Source organism: Mytilus trossulus, chromosome 3, assembly GCF_036588685.1.
Source record: "Mytilus trossulus isolate FHL-02 chromosome 3, PNRI_Mtr1.1.1.hap1, whole genome shotgun sequence".
Classification (NCBI taxonomy): Eukaryota; Metazoa; Mollusca; class Bivalvia; order Mytilida; family Mytilidae; genus Mytilus; species Mytilus trossulus.
Genome location: NC_086375.1, coordinates 39,917,790 through 39,945,631, shown reverse-complemented (window position 1 = coordinate 39,945,631; position 27,842 = coordinate 39,917,790). Strand labels below are relative to the sequence as shown.

Genomic DNA, 27,842 nt, shown 5'->3' with positions numbered 1-27,842 from the left:
GAAGAATACTTTCTTACTGTTGGTATCATTATCATGACTTTTATTGAATTGGTAAAAAGAATACATGACTACGACTATATTTTAAAGTATAAAAACTAGTTGTAGGCAAACCCGTACAACGAATACCCGAAAATGTAAAAGACAGACTTTGCTTTCGATAAGCAGAACTATAGAAATACTAGCAATTCCCGAAATAAAAGTAAAGTTAAATGGTCTTTGATATGCAGAATACAAATTTTGCAGGACTATTTTTTTCCAAAACATTGGTTCTGCAACAAATACAGCTTTTTATTCATTAAACTCATTGAGAACTTTTTGAATGTAAGTTGATAACACAAATTCGATTTTAAACCATTAACGAATCAAAAGTATTTGGTAAAACCCAAATTATACACATTCAACAATCGTGTTAATTTACATTGTTTTCAATGGAAGTGTTGCAATACTTTTTTCCAGGTGTATATATATAAACTACGACATTAGTGTCAGGAATTACCCACTAATCATCCGATTCCCGTATGACATCTTGAAGAAAGTACTTTATCATGATTTCAAGTATATCAAATTTTCCAGAGTAGTTGGTGTAATTTAACAATTTGCAATCAGGATTTGTAATGATCATTGAGAGAGGAAGTAATACTACATCGTTTATCTATTGTAATCGGTCTTTTCCGGAAAATGGATTCTTTTTATACAAAGATGTCGAGTACTTAATCCTATATGAATTATGTGAATAAAAGACTTGTTTCATTCTATTCAAGCTCATTATCAAAATTATTAATACCGTAATTAAAAGGTTGTGTTGAGGAAGACACAATATAAAACCACGAAATGAACGATCAAATTGAAGAAGAGAAGGATTCTTTTTTGGAAAGAGGTAAGAATATAAATGGTAATAATAAAATGTCGAAAATTCAGAAAATAAACAAATAAAACAGTCATTGAATTAGTTTTTAACTATTAATTCTTTTAAATTTGAAATGTTTGACTAATTCTTTATGATTGGACATTCAATTAAGAAACCCCAATTAAACAGTAATCCTGACAAACATTGTGAAAACGCTGACAAGAATCAAGGTCACTGGTAAAATTAAAACATTATTAAAATTAATGATTTATGATAAGTGCTTTAAAGAATATTTTATTCATATAAAGTCAGTGAGTAAGCTAATTTGACGCTGCGCTCATAGTGATGCCATCTTGAGGTATTTGATCTTTATGACATATATGCTGCACAAATGATCACAGATAACGTCCAAATGTCGTAATAACAATCTTATTTCCTAGAAAAGTATAGGGTTTTTTCTACTACTTTTTTTTTTTGTTAAACTGTTCTTCTGGTATACTTTTCTTGTTGTTGTTAAAATGCTATTAATTAAAAGAGTAATTTCAGACAATTGAATATTTTGAATATGTAACAAAGTCAAAAGTAGTAAAAATTGTATGACTTATGAAAATACCAAATATTATACACTTCCCTCTTGTATTGCAGAAACCGGAAAAACTCCTTTTGAATCTGATCAATCATTTCAAAACTATGACTCTCTTTCGTTGTGTATAGCTTAAGCAAATTGTATGGGTTTGGCAATACGTTTTTGTTTTATAAGCACTTAAGGGCATACGATACAGTTACAGGGAAGGTAATGACGTTGCTAACGTAATTTGTTATTTTCGCGACGTCAAACTGTGACATATCGGGAAAAGATGCATTTTTCGACTGATTTTTATCATTCAAACTGATTTAATTTGAAAACGAGTTCATGGACCCCTATTTTTCAAAACGGCATTTTGTGTCATTTTGCAGGGAGATTATGTGACCCAAATTTTATTAATCTGTAAATAGAGGATTTTTTTTTATTTTGATAAACATGCAGTAAAAAATGACGTTTTTTCCTCAATTCATGAACATTTGATAAATGGGAGTTATTTCTGAATAAAAAATTGCATATTTTTTTTAGGATATTTATAAAATACAGAAATTACCGATTATTTAACAAAAAACAATTTGTGTTTATCTTTTATAACAAAAAAGTTATGTCTTTCTTTCGAAAAGGAAATTACGGCCACAAATCTGAATTTTGAGCAAATTTACAAAATTTCGACCTCATTTTACTCAAAAAGTAGCACATGAAGGTATATTTTTTATGACTTATTTGATTTAATCAGGTAAAAAATAGCCTATATGCAAATTTTCATGAACTTGTAAATACAGGATCAAAACTGTATCGTATGCCCTTAAAAGTTTGTATTCTATTGTATGCAAATATGTTGGATTCTATGATTATCATAGAGACATTGGTTGTCTAAAAGATAATCTGGTGTCGTAAGATTTGTATAGGTAATGGTATTACAAACACAAAGTAGATAGCCCTGTTAGTAATTGTTATTGACTATGGTATCACCAGTAGGATAGTAAATGATTATGGACCGGTTTAACAATTATTCTTTTATTGAGTTTTGAAGGCATATTAAACATTGAAACATTATTTTAAAACAAGAATATATTTCTCTTAGCTTGGCTCTAATTTCTTTTTGTGGTGGCTTTTTGAATACATATTAAACACTTAAATATTATTTAAAAAACTGGAATATATTTCTTTTAGCTTTGATTTCTTTTTATGGTGGCTTTTTGAATACAAAGTAATCCAAGCTTTTCATAGTTAGTATAATGTTTTGGATCTTTAGATATTAAGGCCTCAAATATCGGTTTACATATTTTGATTATCGAAATGGGTATCTTGTGTAGTAAAATTGGTATCCCTTGTGTTATATCAGTCTGTAATTCAGTCTCACACAAAACAAATGTATATCTTGTGTAGTAAAATTAGTATCCCTTGTGTCATATCATTCTGTAATTCAGTCTCACACAACACAAATAAGTATCTTGTGTAGTAAAATTGGTATCCCTTGTGTTATAACATTCTGTAATTCAGTCTCACGCAACACAAATGAGTATCTAGTGTAGTAAAATTAGTATCCCTTTTGTTATAACATTCTGATTTTTAATCTAAACACAACACAACGGATAGTTAATCAGAGATAATTTATTAACACTTTGATGATAAAGAATTTCTTTTCAAACTATGCCAAATATTCATCTTTAAAACTACATTTACAATTTGAACATAGCAGCTTTCTTCTTATAGTTCATTTTTTCGATACCTACGATGACACAGGAAACGGATCTATAGTTAATGAAATATTTTCAAAAAATATAGTTTAAGAGACATTTCAACAAAATTGTCTTTATCTTTCAATGTTAAATGCATATCACATTAAAATTGCTTCAAAATAAAAATGTTAAATAGTTGACTTTTGATGGATTTGTATATATTTATGTCACTTTTGGTAATAACTTTTTACTCTTTTCAGTGTTACACATCTAACATTTCCCATTAGCGAAGTGTTTATGTATTGACATGGATTAAAAACATACGCTTCTAACGTTTTTTTCATTTGTTAATCATAGATTAATACAAAATTAAGGTTACAACATATATGTTCATGTCAGGTTGACCTAGATGTTTTTCTTCGGAGTTTCCGTTGGTCATATTGTTCCAGACGTATTTAAAAAAATATGCATCCATGGCTATTGTTAACTTGTTAAGTAAGCATATCTAATGATGATAAAAGCAGAAACAATTTGCACGTACCTTTTTGTTCTTTATTTTTGTCGGTAAATGATCAGTTTCTTTACTTCGACGATATAACGTTCATTCGGTCAGTGAAGTAAAATAAACTCATCATAGAAACCAGGACTAAATTTTGTATATAAAGACTTTTAAAAGAAACATAATACTACTATTTATTTGTATCTTTTGAATCAGGTAAATACACTGGCATATCTAGTTCGACAGAAAATGAAAGAAAACTCTGTATACAGGAGTCTGATCACGAGGAAGAACATGCTTCGAGTTTAAAGAACAACACAATTCACTGTCAATTCGAGGTATTACATGAAATCCAACATAGTCAAAATGAATAAAAGTTCACTTATGCAACTAATCAATATAACAATTTTCTGTGTTATCCTCCATTAGTTATAAATTGTCTCTTTTTTTAAAACGAACCATCGTTACCTTGGATGATAAATAAGTTATGTTGATTTTTTTATATAAATTTGGTTATTTTTGATAATATACAATGAATCTGAATTTAAAGTAACTACCCTTCTTTCACATATATATGAGGTCTGGTACGGTGCGATATCGGTAAATATTTATTAGTATGATATACATTTAGGAGATCAACCCAGAAATTTCAGGATCAGAAATAGAACAACCAGAAGTAAAGACGGTTCGATGGCTGCAGGGAAACATAGAAACACGATACATTAAAAATCAAGGTTTCCAACACGTTGTCAAATGTGATTCATTAAACAAAGCTGCCTCAACACTGAAACTTAGGTATTTTATTCAAATATGAAGCCATCATGTTAGATGGGCATGTTAATTCTGCAAATGGTCAATCAAACAAATATTCATTCACAACAATAGGTGACACATTCCGTGTCAAAAGTATTTAAGGATGTACTTAGGTGAGGTTTTGGAATTTGTGTCAAATGTTCGGACTCCTTGGTGTTTTTCCATACAATACAATGTAAAATATTTTGCCCCATAACACCTATTTATTTTTTCATATAAGACTTAATAGCTCATGAAAGGTCATTTACCAAAATTTTAGAAGATTCTTAATTTTCTTTCTTTTGTTTTGAGACCTAATAATACTAATGCAAATATAAGGTAAAAGTCAGAGTCAGCCTTTTCCCGCCATATTTTAAATCTCAAATATTTCGAAAAGGAGGTCCATGACCTATCAATATTTTTAACTTATTTTTATCCTTAGTTGATGCTCTACCAGCTTATAGTATAAATTTTAACTTCTTGATTTATTAATTTTTACCTGACCTCACCTAAGTACATCCTTACACGTTATCGCTTCGACTACAGTTAACGAAGGAGACATATCAAAAGACACACGAAGGAAGGTGTACAACAAAAAAACAGAAAAACACACACAGAAATTGAATACAAGTATAAACACGTATGATGTTTGATGATTAAGAGGGAATTATATCTAGTTTCGTATCAACTATGCATTGGCCCACTTCCAATTCTTACTCAAACAATAGCACGAAAGGAAAGAGACTCATGCAATGAACTATTGTGATCAGAGACTGTCGTTTAAAGCAACATATTTGTGTTAACGAGCGCAAACTTTTCCGATATCGATCTTAATCGCCCTTTTGCTTAATTGAGCTGGAGCAGTTTTTGTGTTGCTTAACATGCAGGCGCAAAACAAATCAGTGGAAACACTAAAAAAGGCTGTAAGATTTGAAAATGTGTTTGTTTCTACTTTGAATTAGACAAAAGGTGAACTTTGCTATTAATCATCGTTTCAAATCTCCATCTTAATCACTTGATACAAACAGGAGATAAAGATAAAATCTAAATCACCACCAGAATAGAAAAGTTCTCAATAATTTATATATGATTATTCAGAGTGTACAGATTTATATACATTGCAATAGACATGAGTGTTATTAAGGAATCAACACCATATTTACATTACAATTGAGTAGACCTCAACACTTATCACATTTAATACTGTTACAATAATCTTTAAAAGATAAATGATTTCTTTTGCAGAAATTCTGACCAACTTCTTGATATAAACGACGAAGATGTTACATTGATGTCTCATAATGAAGTATCGGAACTCGTAGACAAAATACCTTCAAATGGAAATACAACGCTGGTATGTCTATTTTCTTTTTTAATAATTATTTACACGTAAATATGAAAATAAATCTGTGTGTATGTAAATTTGTATCTGATTGAATATTTGAATTTTGAGGTCTGATTAGCGTTTTAACAATTATGTATACTTGTGTTGTAAATACGCCTAGTTATTTTCCAAAAGGTTAACGAGGTGAAATTTCAATTAAAAAAATATTTAAAAAATCATTGTATATACGAAAATTCTTTAACTCAATTGTTGCTTAAGATGAATACTTCGAATACATATTATCAAATGCAATTTATATATATATATAATTAGATCTACTGGAGACGCTCATCGAAGTCTGTTACAGATGTGAAGTTTTCTTTATATGAAGTTAAAGGTAAGTTTAAACATAATGGACATTCATTTAAAATTATCAAAAGAAATCACAATACTAATGCACATAATATGTGTTTGTTAATGTACCATCAACAGATCTTAACAAGGTCACAATTTGTTTCATGCACGAATGAGACATTTATGTATAAATTAGATTGAACAGAGAATTACCGACGTTCAAGCCTCAATATTTCATTCAAACGTTACAAATTTAGGTAAAAAGAATAAATATGTGAACATCGCATGAACTCACATAGGCGAAACCGGGTATATAGACGGCTAAGTATTTCATGACATGCATTTATCCCCCTTCATGCGGAAATACAGATTTACAATTGTGTATTCTGGTAAAACACACAATCGTTTGCTTAAAACCAACCAGTTGTGGTGCAAATCAATATACATGTTGATTGTACAGGTTCAATATTGTTTAGTTATTCTTAGACTAAAACACTGCTTATTAAAATTACTCTCTGGAATTACAATCTGGAATTTATCGTTTATGCTTATGGAAACTAGCTTATTATATACATTATCTTAACTGTAAACGGAATTTAAAACAAATGAGGCATACAAAAAGAAGGATAGATAAAATCATAATAGATACCTTGATTAGAATTTGTATTAACGTCAAACGCTCAAATAAAAGAAAGTTAAAAAGGTCAAGTAAAGTACGAAGTAATGGCAAACCATAACAGCGAGCAATGATTATTAGACTCATTGCATGTATCTTTCATTTTATTTCAATTTCAGAAACTTTTGTGGTACATTTACATCATCATTCTATGAGCCCGGATTCGACTAAAATTTTTAAGCGCACGGTTGTTTGGAATAAACACGGAATGCTGAAATTTATGCAGCCCTTGGGAAAACAGAGTAACAGAATTGTTTTTAAAGAACTCGTATCCAAGATACCAAATAAAAAGCCGTGTGATTTTTTTAACAGTAGGTAAATAAAATAATACAGATATGAAATGTGCGCGTTAGTAACTAAAGTATTTCTTTTCACTTAATCGTGTGGTATCTACCAAATGCGTATTCATATTAATTAACTGTACGAGTATACACATATGGTCCAATGGTACGCTACCATTTATGGCATCAAAAATTCAAAATACATACATATTCCGGCATGACGACATATTAATTATGTCTAGGACGAGTAAAACGATTATTGTGAATAAAAAAAATCACATATGGCTTTTAGACGTAGTTATATTTGCTGCGGATAAATACTGTTGTGTATGAACTTGTATTTAAAGTACTGAACTCTAATGAAAATTCAAATTGTGAAGTACCTTCTCAAATGGGAAAATCAAAAGCTTAAACACATCAAGGGAAGGAAAACAACTGTCATATTCTTCTCTTTTGTAGAAAATATTGGATTCAATCTGGTTTTATAGCTGGAATAACTTCTCAGTTGTATTACAATCGAATAAATTCCATTCTATAGAAAACAATGTGTGAACAAAACATACATACATAATAGGTACAAATGTAAATTAAACAGCCATCAATATTGTGCTATAATTCTAATCACTCATGATCAAAACACTTTCAACTAAGACAACAACTAAAAAAAAATGGCAAATAGACATTCTATAGACAAAGCACACAAGCTCATGAGTTGGGAAATGAATATTCCATATGCAGGTGAATGTGGTATATTCCTGCTAATGTGGGGAAATTGGTTATTTCAAAATCAAAATCAAAATCGTCTTAGTTATAATAGTTTGTAGTAATGAGATGACCGCTTATTTCAAAATCGAGGCACAAGTATAAAATGAAGCGGAGTAAGCCGTGTATGTTTCTTTTAATTTTCAGTAATGACTTGGCCAGCGGGGCTGTAAATATAAGGAGAGTGGAAACAGTCAAGTCTGAGAGTTTTTTTCTGTATTATTATTCTAATTGTTCTAAATCAGGGTACTGGTCCCTCAATGCTTGCTTATAGTTAAAAACTTCCGGTGAATGGCTTTGTATGTATTTTACCGTTATTTAAGAGTTAATGACTGATTAATATTTTATTGCATGCTTCTTTATTGGTTTTAAGTTAGTCCTGATGTCTACATGTCTTTTTAAATGTTTTGAAATACTAAGGCTTTTCTACCTCAGGCATAGATTACCTTAGCTGAATTTGGCAAAACTTTCAGGAACTTTGGTTCTAAATGCTCTTCAACTTCGTACTTTATTTGGCCTTTTTAACTTGTTTTGGATTCGAGCGTCACTGATGAGTCTTTTGAAGACGAAACGCGCGAAATATAGTCCTGGTATCTATGATGAGTTTATTTGTTTAATTCAATAACTGGGTTGATTTTAAAAACAGATTACCCTCATCCACTTTTATGTTATGCATTAATTCATATAATTGCAATAAATGTTAAAAAAAAAAAAGTAGTAACTTAAGGATACAAATTAGCTTTCTTTATAAGATTCTGACGACAATATCAGTTCATTGCTGTCAGCCGAAGAGATGGGAGACTCAAATTGTCATTACTCGTTGATTTGCCGTTATGGAATATCTATGTCACATATCACCATGATTTTTGTAATTTGTTGCCGCATCAATCTTGTACTTTTTATTGCGACAACGCTATCAGTAGGAAATAAACACTTATTTTAACTTCCTGCTTCTTTCGGAATATTCAAGTTGAAGTTTGACATCTTTAGTTTTATGTTTAGTGTCTTGTTTACTCTTTTATTTCTTCGGTATTTTTCTTTCTTTTAAATCATGGAGTTCAGTACTCACTTACCCCAAACGCATTTTCTTTCTTTTTCTTTGTAATTGAAACATGCATATTTTAAAATCTGCGCCAACTGTAAAATAAATCAAAATAACGTAACGTACAGAAATAGAGCTATGTCAAATTTCATTTTAAATTATGTATATAAATGTCCTGAAATCGGAATGGCGAATATCTTTTTTCAATTATTCTAGGTCATTTTCTTGAGGAAAGAATACTTGAAGAAAAGGGAACATATAGACGGCGCTATTCAACAACTTCTCAAAACGGAGACAAAAAATATCTACACGTTACAGATGCCGGCGACCTTATCCTTGTGCATGTAATTATATATCAGTGTAACTAGTCCTTAGATTAAGCTTTTCATAATATATAGTACCGATTTATGTTCCAATTAAGAATGTTATGTATCAGGTGCTATTTTTCTGGTTTGAAGACCCTTTGGTTTTGTTTCACGCTGAATAAAAAACAAACTAGTACTAGTAATAAGATTCGTGATTTGGTCCGTACACGTAACAATAATAACAAATCCCTCCATCTTTTCGACGTTAAAATGTTTTAGTTAAGTGCCGAATTAGATGACATCCAATAGACACCTTGAGCAGTGCAATTCAAAAACTGATATATGTTTGCCTCTCAGCAGTCAGTAATAGTAGTTTGAAGCCCAAAATTTGATATCATTTTTTCTCCAATTCTTCGTCAATTTATGCCTTTATGCACCCATTGTATAAAAAAAATAATCAACGTGTGATTCGTTTGATCTCAATTCTTCATTGGTAAACACCCGAATATGACGTCGAATTTTCTTGTTTTCCTCCGAATCTCCTGTTGTAACGGCATGAAACAGGCGACCATGCCTGGTGACGTTTCATAGATAGAACACATCTTTTGCAGATCATTCGAAAAGAAGGAATAGGTTTGCCTGCATTTTGTTAGAAAATCATAAGAGAAACGAATTCCACCACCAAATCTCGTGTGATACGAAATTTATTCACTCTCGACAGTTAAATTTTAATATTGAAAAATCTCAACGAGCCTCGTATTTAATTATCGTATCACATTCGATGCAGTAGTAGAATCTGTATATAACAGACTAATGTCTATTAAATAAATGAAGGGCGTTATTTCATAGATGAGATGACTTTTTTTTAGGATTAAAACTAGTCTATAATACCCTACTCTTTCCATCATTTTTGTGCACTTGTTTGACAGGTATGCAGTCAACTGCAATGAATGGTATATTTGACAGAAATACCGGATTTATCGTTGAACATGATTTGAAAGTACAATAAGATAAATATAAGTTGAAAAAATAATCATATCATCTTACTGCGTTTCAGAATCTTAAATCTTAAATCTGTCAACAATAGAGGCTGATTTAGCCTCCCCTTTCCTTTGTAGAGCGGCGTCTTGTATGATTAATCCATTTTTTTACCGGTTCCACTACAATTTTTTTTTCGAAATCCTTAATCCGCATCTGAAAAAGGCAGAAAAAAATAAACAGGTTCTTAGATAGTCAACAATTCAATGTCTAAACATCATTCAGACATTCAGTAAAATATAACATACATAATATCTTTTCAGAAATCAGGCAAATTATCAAACTTCGCATTCAAACTCCGGCAAGCTCAATTATCTGCATTTTTTGTTTTGAATGAGATACCAACAAATCGTTGTATGAAACTGGAAGGAGACGAAGGTAAATTTGTATGTGTAAACTACAACCAAGATATTGACAGAATTGGAGATGACTTTAGATTTGATTTACAGAAGTGTAATCACAAACGAACTCATATGTGTTGTATGATTACATGAAGCTGTATATACACATTATGATATATTACCGATGTTATTAAGTATTGTCGTTAGTCGTGAATAATGTCATAGTACCTATTCCTGTTGGAACAAATATTCTGTACCACTTATTCCGTTAGGAACAAATATTCTATATCATTTATTCCGTGAGGAACAAATATTCTATACCATTTATTCCGTTCGGAACATCACTGCATGAAATGATGCATTTAATATAAAATTAAATGCATATATTATGCATATTAAATTTCAAATTACAAAAAATATTATGCATTTACTTCGCTGGAAAATTTCTAATTTATTATAGATTTAAACTGAATTTAATATTGCAAATAAATTCCCAAATTTCAACCTAGTTTAAAGGTATTTTTAAATCTAAATAAATTTCAAATTTAAAAAATTTAAATATAGACTAAATTTGAATAAATTTGTAATTTAAAGAATTTTTTATATAAATTAAATTTGATTAAATTTCAGATTTACAGAATTTTTAATATAAATTAAATTTCAATAAATTTCAAATTTAAAGAAGTTTTAACATAATTTAAATTTGAATAAATTTCAGATTTAAAGATCATTGAACGTAAATTAAATTTGAATAAATTTCAAATTTAAATATGAACTAAATTTGAATAATTATGTAATTTAATTTCATGTAAATTCAAATAAATTTCTTGTTTATGACTTATTTAAATTAGAACTTCCATCAAGTTTAATGCAATTTAAAGTCAATATAATCCTGTATAACTGATGTACTTACAAAACAATAGTGTAAATGAAAAATTAAGAAAAAGAAGAATTTGTCCCTCTGCTTTTTTTTTTGGAAAAGGGATGTAGGGGATTTATTTTTACTTTAACCCATCTATCTGGTTTAGAAATATCTAATTAAAAAAATAACGAATATTAGGAAAAACAGGAAGTGTCAATGATTATAACTTTGTAGCTACTGAACAAATAAAATTGATCCTCCAACTTTTCTGATCCATATTTACAAAGTATAAGACTTAAAAGGCATGGATTGCTGATCTGTATATTTACAGTAGAATAATATTTGTGGTTTCATATGGCAATGTGCAAACGTATAATTTGTCAGTAACATTGAAGACTGTTATTCATTTGCAAAGCTCAATACCATTTTGTAAGTATGCTTTAACCTATATGTAAAGAATGGCACTGCATCTGAATGTGTATAAGAACTTGAAGGATTAGAATCTAAGACATACAAAAAACACAAACACCAGATATAAACTATAGGACAAGGCTATCTCTATGTGTGATTTGGATTTTGACAATTGCAGCAATAAATAATACAGGAGATAACAAAAACTTTTGGACAAAGCATAACCATACACAACAATTTCCAGCATTTTCTTATTGTCATCCTGTCTTGGGCATAGTTATTTTCATGACTTCTCATCAGGTCAGAATAATGAAAACAATTTTGAATTATCTCCCTTTGTATATACTTAAATAAAAGAAACAAATTATCTAACAAATTAATTTTATTCAGATACTGACAAAATAGTTGTTTTGATGATAAATTAAATAAAATGTCAAATGTTTGTTATACAATTTTACTATCAAACAAATAAACAAAGCATTTTTTGTTTAAATAAGTCCAGTTCTACATCCAAGAACCTCATCAAATTCAAACTAATCAATAAAATAATGGTAAGTGACAAATCAACATGCTTACTTGTATAGATGGTTTAAGAAACATAACAATAGGGTTATAACAAATAGCAAACATAGGCACCTTAAAATGTGAAAAAAATAATAAGTTTATAGGTTTAAAAATATATTTGGTGTATTAACTGTCTCCTGATTAGTTAAAAGTATCAGTTTTATTTTCAATGTTTACATTTTATGGTGACACACCCACTCTGACGTTGTGTATTAACACGTCAACATGTGTGTACATTGTTATTGTTAATATTAGTAATATAAAAAGTTCTTTGAGCCTTATTTTTGATAGAAATTTATTTATAATGAATGGCAGTAACTTATTTTGATTTTATTGAACCATAAAATTAGTTTTCAACAATTCACATTTTACATAATCCTCTTCGCAGATGATTTAATGTGAAAATACAAAAAGTTATCTCCCTTTGACCAAGCGATTATAAATAATATGGTAAAATCATCAAAAAAATTGACAGCAAATACTAGACACTGGAATGAGCCACTCAAATTATTATTCAGCATTTTAATGTGAAAATACAATAAGTTATCTACCTTTGACCAAGGGATTATAAATAATATGGTAAAATCATCAAATAAATTGACAGGAAATACTAGACACTGGAATGAGCCACACTCAAATTATTATTCAGCATTTTATTGTGAAAATACAATAAGTTATCTCCCTTTGAGCAAGCGATTATAAATAATATGGTAAAATCATCAAATAAATTGACAGGAAACACTAGACACTCGAATGAGCCACACTCAAATTATTATTCAGCATTTTATTAACTAATAAAGTCAACAGAAAGTTTAAGTAAAAAGAAATATGTAGCTTAATCAAACACAATAACATAATCTGATGTCATGGATATGCTGCACTTGTAAATAATTTTAATAGCAAAATGCAAATGTTGAAATTAAAGAGCAATATTTCATCTGTTTTTCTTTAAAAAATAATTGAATTCAATAAACCAAACCCCTCCATTGGACTTATTTTCAGAGGTTCCCCTTAAAGTGAAGATTGTCAACTATAATTCAAAAGTAAACATGAAGGTATTTTTGTTCTTGCAAATTCCAAAAGTGTACCATTGAATTGGCCCTTTTTTAAATTCAAAGTAATTTTCATTGACATATATCTCAATATTTTGTCATATACCCTTAAGGAAAAAAAACATGCAAGTTCTGTACATTTCTTGTGACAAGGCCTCTCTGATTTACTTGGACCTCAGCTTTGTGCCTTGTGCTTTCAGCTGCCTCTAGTATTTACAGTCTAGTAAATGACTTTGGTCTATCCATGTAAGATTCAGTCAAATCCGAGGTCTTGTGATCAGGCGAGTTTATTTACAGAATCACTGTTCCAATTTGACATTAAATCAATTTTCATGTCCTGTCTTAAATTTTCCTCTTCAGACACTAGCAGTTTCTTGGATTAAAGGACCTTAGCTCTATTTTGTAGATTCTGCAATAAAGTAATTAAAAAATGTTTAATTTTATTAAATTGACTAACTGATATCTATATGACAAAAGAAATAATTTTCTGCATGTAATTATTCTATCTTAATGCAGTTGTAATCAAATCATAAACATTTGCATTTAAAAAATATTCTAATGAGTGACCCAAAAATATCTTGTAGCATAACTCTATTAAAAGAATAGCTAGAAGTCATGATAAATTTTGTATTTTCTATGGACCATGAAATTGGGGTCAAAACCATTAATCTATCATTAGAAAGATTATAACATAAGGCACATGTGTATCTATTTTTGAGTTGATTGGTCATTAACTTCATCAACAACTATCCTGACCAGAACAGATATAAAGATGAACAAAAAAAAGCACGAATCATTTAACATAAAACCCTTCTACTATTGTTGGCTGACATTACATTTTATTACAACTATTTAACCACATTGTGATTTATTCTTCAACATTTAAACATTTATTGATTTGTATCTGACAGTTTATATTTAAAAACTCCTTTCATTGTTTGCTCTTATTGTGTAGAATATATACACCTTTTATCATTTGATGTGTGATCCCCTCAGGGGTTCAGACTTATATTTTGGTGAGTGTTTGATGTGTCTTTGGGCCACTATGGAGGTCTAAAATTATGTAACACTCCCTTTTCCCCTAGGGAGATTATTATTTGAATAACTCTTTGTTGTCTTTATTAATTTCAATATAAATCACAATATTAGGTACAGCAATTGTGTTTTCTTTTGACATATGAGAAGTATTTGTAAATAGTACAATCAGCTGTATACAATATAACCAACAACAAAAAATCTGAAATTGAATTACTGCCCTTTTAACTTAACCTTATATGTATTTATAATTTGATCTATAAAGTAATATTTAATCAATAGAAATGTGAAAAATTTCAAACAAGATTTAAGTCAGTCATTGTTTGATTTGGCTTATTGTACTAAATACACAATTAATTTATTTTATTTATTTTTTTTCCTGCAATTTTTTTTGTGACACTTAATTGTAAAAAGAGTATAATTCAATCCCCCATGACTCTATTCATGCTATTTGTTAGATGTCTCTACTCTCATTGGCAACCACACTTCATCACCTTATAAATTTATTTTTGCAGGCCTCTACTAACAGTATTTTCCATAAAATATATAAACAATAAAAAGCTAGTACAATCATGACAATGAGTACTATTAATTTATCCCAAGTCTTGGTCTAGTCATGTGAAATTGATGTAATCACTAAATAGCTTACTTCAAAATAGAACCAGCTGCTGTTTTACATGCCCAGACTAGATTGTATATGCCTATAAGCATCATGAACAGCTACTTACTGCAAAATAAAACATAAAAAATTCCCTAACTAAATGTGCATTGCCAGGAGATAATTAGTTGAATTTTAAAAATTTCAAGCAAGTCTAGTATATATCATAAACATTGCATATTATATTTGTTAAACTTAGTCTAAGCAAAGGAAATTTACAGGGTGTAGAGGATTCCCAATATATATATATTATAGATATAGGCAGATGTGGTGTGAGTGTCAATAAGACAACTCTCCATCCAAATAACAATTTATAAAATTAAACAACTATAGGTCCATGTACGGCCTTCAACATGGAGCCTTGGCTCACACCGAACAAAAGGCTATAATGGGCCCCAAAAAATAATTACAATGTTTGGCTTTTTGAAACATTATGATTACATGTATATGTATATATTCCGACAGACATTTCAACATACATGTACATATAAGGTACATTTATAGATTTTAACAATACTGAACAAGTATATAAGCTGATAACACTAAAAAGGCATACAAAAGTAACATGTAACTCTATCTTTTATCAAAGACAATTGCAGTGTGCACATCTCTATTTGAATGACATGACATGACAATGTACCTTTATATCTTTTGAAAGATTTTTAAAAATCATAAATTCAGAAAATGTAGACAATATATACAGTGTATATGTTAGCGGCAATAAGTAAAATTAGGCATTACGCTAAAATCCTAGGCAATAAGCTAACGCCTAGGCATTAAGTTATTGCCTGAAATTTTCAGGCATTAAGCTTATTGCCTGAAATCTGATGATGATTATTCATCCTATTGCCGAACATAATTTTAGGCAATAAGTAAACTCTGGAATTTATGTATATTGGGTGAATTATTCTTGATATAGTTTTGTTTCTTTTTAATTATAATTTTACATTTATAAATATACATTCATTTGACAGGTCTTCAAATTTAGTAAGTTTAATTTAGTAATTTAGCAGTTGAAAAACAGAATTAACTCATACTTTTTTCATATTGGTGTGGTATTACTAAGTATCAAAAAGAGGGGGGGGGGGAGATTCTATCGAATAATTATAATTTTATTTATTTGAAATTTTTTACACTTCATTAGTCAAGCTGGTTTGAACTGGTCAAAAGCAGACCAAATTAAGATATGATCTTTTTTATCACAACATTTTCCATTTTTTTTATTTCATAAATAAATTGTCTTCGTTAATAATTCCACAATTTAGAATAACAAAATGATTTTTTAACACAAATTTCTCTCAAGTTTTTATATTTCTAAATATTTTATCTGGTCCCTTGTGTAGATTTGTCATAATATTGGCAATCATGTCACATCTCCTTTTTTATATTTAGGATGACACTGGGCCCTGTACTTTTGCATCGTTAAAATCGGTGAAATTCGATTTTTTTCTTCTGGCCATTTTCAAACATATATATGTTATTTGCAATAATAAAATACAATAGTTGAAATATTCAGTATTCATATGAAAAATGCACAAGATTTTCATATGAACTTTTAAGTATGAAACCATGACAGTTTGAATTCAGGTCCCTCAAAGCATAAAATAATTTTACCGATTATATATTCAATTTTAACTATTTACAATTATTTTGTTCAATTCAAATATAAAAAAAATTTAACGTAGTTATATCTTTTGACTTGTATTTTGTTTCAAAGAGTTTAGATCTACAATTATAATACAAGAATTATTTATAACCTTTCATTTAAAACTAATTATTATTTTCTAATAATTAATCGGTTTATGAATTACAGTTTTTGGTTGAATTTGATACAATATTTCCATTTGCTATTTTCTTTTGCGCCAATACTTAGGACATCCCAACTAATATAATCCTCAGATAGCTTCGATGTGCGGCATGCTGAGAAATGTCGTAAGTCGATCCTAACTATATCATATTTTCTGTCCTAAGAATATCTTATAGGACTAATCTTAGGACAGTGTCGATAAACAGGTCATAGTTATCAGAATGTAACAAATGTATTTTCATTTTAATGAATAAATGTCTTTTATTTGCTCGCATTTACATTTTAGGCATTAAGCTTAATTCCTGCACACATTTTCAGGATTTAAGCTTAAATCCTAGGATTTAAGACTAATACCTAACATCATTTAGGCAATAGACTTACTGCCTAGGCGTTAGCTTATTGCCTAGGATTTAAGCGTAATGCCTAATTTTACTTATTGCCGCTAACATATATACAATATAATACCTTTACATGTAAAGGATCATGGATGGCTGTTGTATTCCCTTATCTTTGACTTTGAGCACCTGTTTCTGCTTGCAAATCGATTCTCTGTAACAATTGATGCAATTCTTCAATTTTTTCACCTTAATCGTTCGATCATCAAGATTTCTGTTGGGGAATCCATCATCTTCTGTATTAGCTAAGTAAAATTAAAACTCTTTTAGAGAATGTAAATATTCATCATGATGTTCATACAATTATGATAGTTAGTTTAAATTCTGTTATGACCTTAAGCTTATGCATTTAAAACTTGAGTCATTGAACTGTAGTAATATGTACATGTATATATAAACAGCATGTACATGTACAGGTTTGCCATGTTTGCAAAAATTTACTCAATAGTCATAATATAAATGAAGGAAGTATGGTGACCAACATGTATGTATCATTTGTATGGCTAGTAATTGCATCGACATCAGTTGGTCATTGGTGGATAGCTTTTATTTTGGAAACATACCACATTGTTTACTTTAATCTTATTAATCTTCATATACAATATGAACATGATGAACAATGCACATATCTTAAGTTTTCTCGTTTGAATTGTTTTACATATATGTCTTATCGGTCGTCCCACTGTCTATATCACTCTGTTCAGCTCTTAATATTATTCCGTATCATGTCTTTGTGACGTCAAATACATTGACCCGGCCTTATTAACTTTGACCCGGACATATCAGCGACGTCATAATGTTTGAACAATAACTTTGACCCGAACTTATCAAGTCATCTTGTGTGTGCTGGTGAAACAAAAAAGACACTTCTGAAACACGCAAATATAGCCTGATAAATTGATTATCAGATTATCTGCATATTGATATTGGAAAATATCAGCTGCTTGACATCATATGAATGCTTTTTGATCTCGTTCGCTATGCTCACTCGTCAAAAAGCTTCATATGATGTCTTGCAGCTGATATTTTACGATATCAACATGCAGATAACCTGATAATCAGTACTTATCGAGGCCTGTTATAGCTGACTATGCCGTATGGGCTTTTGCTCATTGTTGACGGCTGTATGGTGACTATAGCTGTTAATGTCTGAGTCATTTTTAGCTGTGGAACTGTAGCTCATAGGTCCTTATGTTATTTTTTGACTATTTGCGGACCTTCTATGCTCATACATGTAGGTCCTTATGTTATTTTTTGACTATTTGCGGACCATCTATACTCATAGGTCCTTATGTTATGGTCTGCAAATAGTCAAAAATAACATAAGGACCTATGAGCTACGGTTCCGCAGCTAAGTCATTTTGGTCTCTTGTGGACATGTCTCATTGGCCATTTTGGTCTCTTGTTGACAGTTGTCCCTTTGGCCCAATGAGACAACTATCCACAAGAGACTCTAAAAATGACACAGACATTAACAACTATAGGTCACTGTACAAACCTTCAACAATGAGCAAAGTCCATAATGCCTAATGGCAATCATACCACATCTTCTTTTTTATATATCATTAAGCATTTGAATTTATACCAATGTCAAGGGTTCAACTTGTATTGTCACCTGGTAAGTTAGGTACATGTACCTATAGAACAGGTCAATTATCCAATAATCATTAAAAACTTCAGCGCAGTTTGTAATTATTCACAATAAAAAATAATTGGGTTTGCACGACCTGACACGGATTCCTCCTTTTTAAAGGTTTTGGGAATAACATATATGGGGCATGCATATCAGAATAATCATAAAAAGTAAATTGATTGTGTAAGGTTATGTAATGTATAATTATCTGTAAGTAATACGGTCACCAAATCGAAAATCATGCTGTTCTTCTTCTTTTCGAATTTGAAAATCCCGCAACATGACGAGTTAAAGATTGCTATATAGAAAACACTCGAGGCAACCGAAAGGTGCACGGTCGCACTAAATACCAGTAATATATTATTAAGCCAAATAAAATAATGTATCCTAGTTGATAGATTGAGTTAATACACGCTGTTATAATTGTTTAAAGGATGTGAATTACAGAATAAATGACAGACACATGATCTTCAGAAATTAACTAGTACAGATAATAAAGTATTTTCCTGGTCTACTTTTTGGTCTTAACTTACACTGTTATTATATAATAACAACATTACAAAAAACCGCGGGACATGACCAGATAATAAATATAATTTTTCATACATAAATCAAGTTGATCGAATTACCTGGACTCATAATATTCACACATTTTTATAACACTTAATATATATTTCTCAAATTATTGCTTTAATTGTGCGCATATGTACTTGGGGACAAGACATATTTTTTTTTAACCGACCCTTTATTCCAAAATCTGTTATTTTTTTTAGTTTTCTATTATTATTTTTTAGCGTCTGTCTGTGTCATTAGAACATCAATACACTACAGTTTAATTTAAACATACTTTATTTGCAAAAGTAGCACATTAGATAATGGCGGGGGGAAAACATAGTAGTAATGCATGTAATACATACTTCAAACAAAAATTAGAAATAAAAAGAAAAAAAATGCAATATAATAAGGAATAATAATAAAACAACTGGACTGGAGTGAAAGGTTGTAAAGTAGAAATTTGGAATGTTAATTGATTGTTTTAAATCTTTGTGTCATTCTGATATAAGCCGTTGTACGGACTCAAAAATGTCTTTGTTTTGCTGAAAGGAAAGGTCACCGTCACCAGCTAACAGAATTAAGCTCAATGGATATAGTATAACTTTCTAATTTTGAAAACAGTAATTCTCTTGCTTCGTTGTGCAAAGCGCACTCCAAAAAAAAAGTGTATACTATCCTCAACAGGGTAGCCACAGCTGCATGCGGGACTTGGTTTAATATTAACACGATGCAAATCTGAATTTAAAGAACTGCACATATTTCTCAAACGTGTATAAATGATACTAAGTTTTCTATCCCAACAACTAAAATAGGAAGGTGGCTGTATCAATTTGGACTTCATCTTTCGTTTAAAAATATTTATATTTTTTGACGTACGCAGTGGCGGATCCAGAAATTTTCATAAGTGGGGGCCCACTGACTGACCTAAGAGGGGGCCCGCTCCAGTTACGTTTCAGTGATTCCCTATATAAGCAACCATTTTTTTCCCAAAACTGAGGGGGGCCCGGGCCCCCTGCCCCCCCCTAAATCCGCCTCTGGTACGTAATGTCTAGTCTATAACCGGGTTCTACATAATTATTCCTTTTTCGCAAATTGTAGTTAGATACTTAACCAACAAGCGGGGGCATTAAACCACAGCGACAATCAAGGGCAGTCCCATTATGTAGGGAATAGAACATATTAAGCTTTCTGGATTTTCTTCTGTCCACAGGCAAATGCCAGCCAGTTTCAAAATATATAGCTTCCCGACTAGTAAACACGGGCAACCCAGTTACTAACCTCCCTGCTTCTAAATGAACATGTTCTAAATTGTCGGCTGCTTGTTGAGTACAACCATCCCATAACTCACTTGCATATTCCATAACGGGTCTTATAAAAGATAAATATATACGAGCAAGATAATTTCTATTCAATACATATTTCAATTTTTTAAGAACATTTAATCTTGTGCTTGCACACTTTAAAATATTTTCTATATGTGCATGGAATTTACCATTGGAATCAAAAGTAATCCCTAAGTGTTTATGACAGGAGACAAATTCTCCTAATTGGTTTTGAAATTCTATTTCAATATCATCTGGGGAAGTATGGCCGGCGAATATCATAGCCTTAGTCTTATTTGGGTTAAAATTAATAAGGCAATCTTTAGACCATACTGATATTTGTTCTAAATCGCTGTTTAAGACATACCGGTACTCCATAGTGTAAGACAATAGACTACAAAATACTTGGTTTTGCTATTTACTATATATTCCAAGTTTACTATCCACAGCGGTCACGTATATATTACTAAAGAGAGTTAATTAAAAGAAATCGAAAGAATAACGGATATTGAAAAAAAGGGGGAGGGTAAAAAAATTGTCCTATCCCAAAGTACCGATGATAATAAGAACCGTCTTACTATACAAATCCTTGATTCATGACAGTGATATATGCTTTCTAAACTGTATGCAGAAATCAGAGTTATCCAAGATATTGACTTTTAAATTAACTTAATGTTACCTCAGCTACTGACTCCATGTTGACATTATTGTGTAATGTTTGTGTTAAATGAGATATGTGTTTAAATTCTTCGTCGAATAACTGAAATTGGTGTGTCGATATCTAATGGTCCTCCACGTGCCCCGGGCATTTCTTTGCTTCTGACCGAGAAGACTGACTTCAGTCAAAAGGATTGTGTGTAGATGAATCTTTAACTGTTTAAAAACCTTCATCAGACCCCGAGTCTTGCATGAAGATGGAAACTGATAGACTAAGGGACGACATCAAAAGTTCAATGAAGGGTAAAAAACTTAATTCATATAGTTTTTTTCACCGAACCCCCTACCCCCTCTTAAATTAATTTGGGAAAAATTGATTGACCAAGAAGGATATATGTAAAAATCGATGTCAATTTATACAAAACTTGCAGAAATTTGAATTAAGTTTTTTATCCTTCATTGCTTTTTTGATGTCGACCCTGGTACTGGTACATTTCATTAACGACTTTACTATGAGAAATATCATCATCTTCAGAATTTGAAATGATATTCTTGAAGACTTGTAGCCAGAATGGTATATACATAAGCAGACTGGTGAACGTGTAGAACATGAAGGCAAACTGTTAGAAACGTAACATGGCGGTAAAACATGTAGATAGACTTGTAGACACGGAGACAGACTGACGGACACATAGAGACCGGTGAAAACGTAGAGACTTGTGGACACATAGTCAGACTGTTGAGAATCATATGGACAGACTAGGGGTCTATAAGAGAGACTTGTGAAAGTATCAACAGACCAGTAAATGATTGAAAAACTGGTGAACATGTAGACAGGTCGACCTGTGCAAATTGAAATGTAAAATGACAAAAAATATTTGTCAGCCTAAAAAATCTGATTCCATAACTATATTGGGTTTAATTTTCAGACTTATATGAATATGAAATCTATATTCTTTGGGGATGCATTATGTTGTAGGGCAAGCTAGGGTAACAGTTATCAAAGCCCTCCTTTTTTCAAATAATTTGCCAGAAAAAGGATTGAATAGGGGAATTATTCATACCATTTGCACAACATCAACAACGCATACCCCTCCTAAACGATTTTTTCTATTTATCTTCATTTTGTCGGAATATGAATGTTCTATGATTTTTTGATTTTAGTATAAATTAATGGACACTTGTTTACTTGGTTGTGCTATGATGGACCATAATTTTTTTTTCAGTATTAGAAATAAAATAAAAATAATGGATTAGTGTATTATTTCCAAAATCAATTCAACATCATGTTAGCTCATCGGGTCAATTCAAATAGCCGGATATCTTTGACTTTACCAATTATTCCACACCACATTTTACACTAGTTTAACAAATGATTCATACTTTTTATACTGATTTACTGAGAAGCGTTGCCAATATGCACAACATGTGGTTTATTTATCATAAAAGTTGTAGGTCACTGGGTCATTATCAAACACTACATGACTACAGAAAATTAAACAATATATATAAATTTGTCTTTGGAATACAAGTCTATATACTATACTGAGTAAAATAATTTCAGCAGCGCATATTTTAATCAAATATTTCAACAAATAAACAACACCTATTGTCTGTGTGTGTGTTAGAAGTATACAAGTGATCTAATAATTACAGGAAAGAAAGTGAACCATATTGCGTGATTTTCTTTACTTGAAAATGGAAAAACTTGACAGAAATTAAGATAAAATTTGACTTAAATGTATTAGTTGCTTAACTTTTGTTTAGCAGTATATTTAGAACTTGTTAATTGTATATAATGCGACGTAGGTAAAGATTTTTCTTTAAAAAATAAAATCATTTCCAATTTTGATGAAAACACTTATTGTGGTCAAGGAGATAGCGTTGAAAATTAAAAAAATGTTTGCGCTTTGCCCTTTTTGAAGTTTTAATGGTCAGTTTCATTTTACCTTATTAATACTTTTTTACTTGAGCGTCACTGATGAGTCTTTTGTAGACGACATACCCGTCTGTCGTAAATGTAAAATTTCAATCCTGGTATTAATGATGAGTTTATTTACCCCATTTGCAAATATAACAAGTTAACAACTATATATTATCTTTCTATTAAATATACCAACGGAGCTGTTGGCGCTAGGCGCTTTTAATCTTGGTGTTATTTAACATTTGCAGCTATTGAAAATAAATTGTAAAAACGATTCTTAGAATGAATGGCAATATATTTTTTTTAAACAAATATATGACAGGGTATACATATATTCTGGTCTGCTGTGCACAATGAATGAAAAGGGAACGGTTCGTGAAGTCTCAGCGGCTTTCCCAAACACAAAAGAAAAGAACTGCAGTGTTTCAAATTGTTGATTGACAATTCAGGTATTTTGAATTTTAAACGGAAGAGTTAATTTTGACAATTAGTCAGTTAAAAATTTAGAATAGAATCTCGGATAAGACAAACAGTGGCGAATCCAGAACTTTTCCGGGGGGGGGAGGGGGGGGGAGTTGACTGACCTAAAGTTGGGATCTCTCCAGTCATGCTTCAGTGATTCCCTATATACTATCATGTTTCCAGTTCTGCTGAAATCTGGAATTCATAATTAGGAATGGAAATGGGGAATATGTAAAAGAGACAACGACTCGAAAACAAGCAGACAATAGCCGATGTCATCTAATGGGTTTTCAACGATCTTCAACGCGACGAGAATTCCACGCAAAATACGGAAATAACAGAAAATGTTGTATAATTTCCGATCTGACACATGTATTGTAACTGTCCATGCTCCCGTCGAATCAATCGGTAAGCTCGAAGTACAACCTTCGATAATAAACCAACACATGCGAAGTGTACTAATATATATGTAATAATTTATAAAATGTACCGATGTGACAAAATGTGAAACAATAGCATAGAGTATGTGAAAACGAGAACAAAACAAAAAAAAAACGAATTTGACAGAAAGCAGCCATCGGATCCCTGAAAAATAATTTTCAATTCAGAGACTTAAATTTAGAACGGTATAAGAAATCTTAGAATTCATGGTTATACAACTGAAGAGAACTGTTTAAGCAAATTGAGAACTATGAGGTTTTGATTTGTATGACCCCACTTTCATCGTAGGGTATATTAATTTATCGCTTACAGGTTCGTTCGTCTACCCGTTCGTCTGTTAGTCCAGCTATAGATTGGTTTGTCTGACTATCACCTCGTCCAGTTTTTGACGGTTGCAACTGAAACATTTTAAGTAAAATATCCTCAAAATGCAAGGTAGTTGGATACATTTTATTATAAAACGCAAAGAGAGAGATCATGGTTTGTCCTGTTCCTCTTCCAAGATTTGTTGAACTACAGTTTTAATATTTCAGAGGTTGCCTGAACACACAATTGAGATGTTCATGCATGTATACCTCGGCATTTTTATTTTTGTCAAATATTCTTAAATGCCAGGAAGACCGAGTTGAATCTTAACAATTATGTATATTACAAGCATCTAGAGCTACTCCTACATTTTTTAAGCAACGACCTTGATATCTTGTAGGATGAAGAGGCGAATCAAGGAAATCCGGTGGCAGGTGGCCTGCTCCCCCTTTTTGTGATTTTTGTTGTTGTTTATTATGAAGAGAAGCACCGAAACATGACTGGAACAAGCTTCTTTTTCGGAAGTCACTGAATCTCACTTATGAATATTTCTAGTTCCGCAACAGGGATGTTTATACGCATAATAGTGATGTGCAAGTCCATATTAGTCTAAGATGATTAGTTGTTACTGGTTTGAACAAGCTGTTAAGTTAACTGCGAGTACTATTAGATCTGCACTTAGTATCTTTTTGTTGTTTGGATGTACAAGTACCAGGCCACGTCCACTTGTAGTTTTGTCATCTAATGAGTTAAGCCTTTTTCAATTGTTTATAACATCTTCATGCCTTATATATCATGTACTGTAGTACGCAGCTAGATTAAAACTGACGAGGATAGGTAACACACGGCCAGCGAAAGCTTTATTATTGTAGAGCCCAGGTGGTCGTGTGGTCTAGCGGGACGGCTGCAGTGCAGGCGATTTGGTGTCACGATATCAAAGTAGCATGGGTTCGAATCCCGGCGAGGGAAGAACAAAAAATTTGCGAAAGCAAATTTACAGATCTAACATTGTTGGGTTGATGTTTAGACGAGTTGTATATATATATAGTTCGTTCTTATTTTGTACTGATATACCATTGTCCAAGGTAAGGGTGAGGGTTAGGATCCCGCTAAACTTGTTTAACCCCGCCACCTGATATAAATATGTTCCTGTCACATGTCAGGAGTCTGTAATTCAGTACATGCATGGTTGTCGTTTGTTTATATGTTACATATTTGTTTTTCAATTTTGTTTAATAGGCCGCTAGTTTTGTCGTTTGAATTGTTTTACATTGTCATTTCGGGGCCTTATGTATTGGCTTTGCTCATTACTGAAGGCCGAAGGGTAACGTATATTTGTTAATGTCTGTGTCAGTTTTGTCTTTTGTGTAGAGTTGTCTCGTTGGCATTCATACCACATCTTCTTTTATATGTATATATAGGATTTTATTATTTTTCAAAATATATACATTCTTATACATTTTTACTAATAATTGGATTTCAAATAAGAAATCAACTATAGCTGGGGGATCTTGTGCATGCATATACAGTTCCTTAAAGGTTGTTATAATTTTATACTATAATCATTTAAATATGAATTGCCATGGTATTTCTAAATCATTTGTAGAACATCTTTTCATTTTCGCCAATAAATATTTCTTTCCTTCGCCTAAATTTTTAGAAACATGACGTTAACACATCAAGGTCAAATAATAATTAAAAAAAAAAACACTTCTTATGCTATTTGCACCCGCCTCGTTCGCCATGGAACATGACTGTGTGATACTAGTCATCATATATAAGCGGTACTTTTATATTTTTGTGAACGGGATGACGATCGGAATTCATTTTTGTAGACTTCGGAAATTAGTACATACATGTAAAAAAAAAAGTTCTTATAAGTAATCGTGTCAATTATATCGCTCCAATATATATTTTGGTGGGAAGGTTGGCAGTCAGCAATGTTCTTCTTTATAATTCTAAAATGTATCACCCTACGCGACATACGTTGCGGTGGACATGGAACTTTTCTATGGGCTTCCGAATGTGTCCGTGTTTCTGTCTAGCCACCTGGTTTGTTAGCCCTTTCATGTAAAGTTCTTCTCAATTGTGAATCAATGGGGGGGGGGGGGGGGGGGTCAGTCTGATGGGCTAAGCACAGAGTATAGAGAAAACTCAAGTGAAATTGGTTAATGGCTACTGCAGTTTTTCGGTGACCTTTTCTTCCCTCATGAAATCGAGGAGTGCTTCACGTTTGCCATTATGTCTGATGCTCGAATCCGTCTCGGATGATAATTTCATTCATTTTAAGATGTTGTACTTATATATATTGAACATCAAGTTAGCCACCTCAATGCTGGTCAGCTGCACGCGTTGAAAACTGTAAGAATAACGGTGTAAATTTTCATGGATGTACTTTTACTAGTAATTTTTTAAATTGACTAAATTCGTTCTTATTTTGTACAGTTATGCCATTGTCCAAGGTTAGGGCGAGGGTTGGGATCCCGCTAACATGTTTAACCCCGAAACATTATGTATCATGGTATGTGTCTGTCCAAAGCCAGGAGCCTGTATTCAGTGGTTGTCGTTTGTTTATGTGTTTCATATTTGTTTTTCGTTCATTTATTGTACATAAATAAAGCCGTTGGTTTTCTCGTTTGAATTGTTTTATTGTTTTATATTGTCACATAGGGACCCTTTATAGCTAATTATGCTCATTGTTGAAGGCCGTACGGTGACCCATAGTTGTTAATTTCTGTATCATTTTTGTCTTTGTGGAGAGTTGTTTCATTGGCAACCACACCTTCTTTTTTATAATCCTGCTCGGAAGCCTACTTCCACCCCCTCCCCCCGTGAGTATGTTACATCAGTTAGATACATGTAATGATTGACAATTCATAACTTCTGTACTCACGGAAGAGATTTATAATGATCAAAATGAACCTGTAATTTACAAGTACACAAACAGCACAAATGAAACACAAATTCGGCGGAAATGTAATAAAAAAAATCGGTGCAAAAGAAATGCAGATCTGATCGATACAAATGATGAGTAATCACTGATAGCGTTTAATTGAATTTGCAATTTGCATACATCAGTTTATTTAAAATTAAAGATCATTTTTCTTCTGACACCCCCCCCCCCCCCCCTTTTTTTTTCTCGTTTATATGTTGTATCGAAAAGAAAGGATCTGATTCAGAATATACATCTATTTTTATCTCTGATCATGTTTCATTGAATGCAGCTGTGTAC

General features: G+C 31.4%; 1 protein-coding gene and 1 long non-coding RNA gene across 3 annotated transcripts; one reads left to right on the top strand and one right to left on the bottom strand.

Moving 5' to 3' along the window:
- The first annotated feature begins 604 nt into the window (after positions 1–604).
- LOC134711464 (uncharacterized) lies at positions 605–10,862 on the top strand. Of its 2 annotated transcripts, XM_063572065.1 has the most exons (8): positions 615–877; positions 3,828–3,949; positions 4,243–4,406; positions 5,649–5,757; positions 6,061–6,124; positions 6,877–7,068; positions 9,059–9,186; positions 10,449–10,862. In XM_063572065.1, the coding sequence occupies exons 1-8, from the start codon at positions 832–834 to the stop codon at positions 10,677–10,679; spliced, it is 1,056 nt and encodes a 351-aa protein (XP_063428135.1). In that variant the 5' UTR covers positions 615–831; the 3' UTR covers positions 10,680–10,862. The 2 variants fall into 2 exon arrangements, with proteins under 2 accessions (XP_063428136.1, XP_063428135.1); XM_063572066.1 differs by lacking the exon at positions 10,449–10,862 and having other exon boundaries at positions 605–877; positions 6,877–7,072; positions 9,059–9,180.
- Positions 10,863–12,339: 1,477 nt separating this feature from the next.
- On the bottom strand, positions 12,340–17,694 carry LOC134711463 (uncharacterized). Its single transcript, XR_010106189.1, has 3 exons — positions 17,381–17,694; positions 15,100–15,177; positions 12,340–13,824 (listed from the first exon to the last, which is right to left on the bottom strand). It is a non-coding gene; the product is annotated as an uncharacterized LOC134711463 (long non-coding RNA).
- Between the last annotated feature and the right edge of the window lie 10,148 nt (positions 17,695–27,842).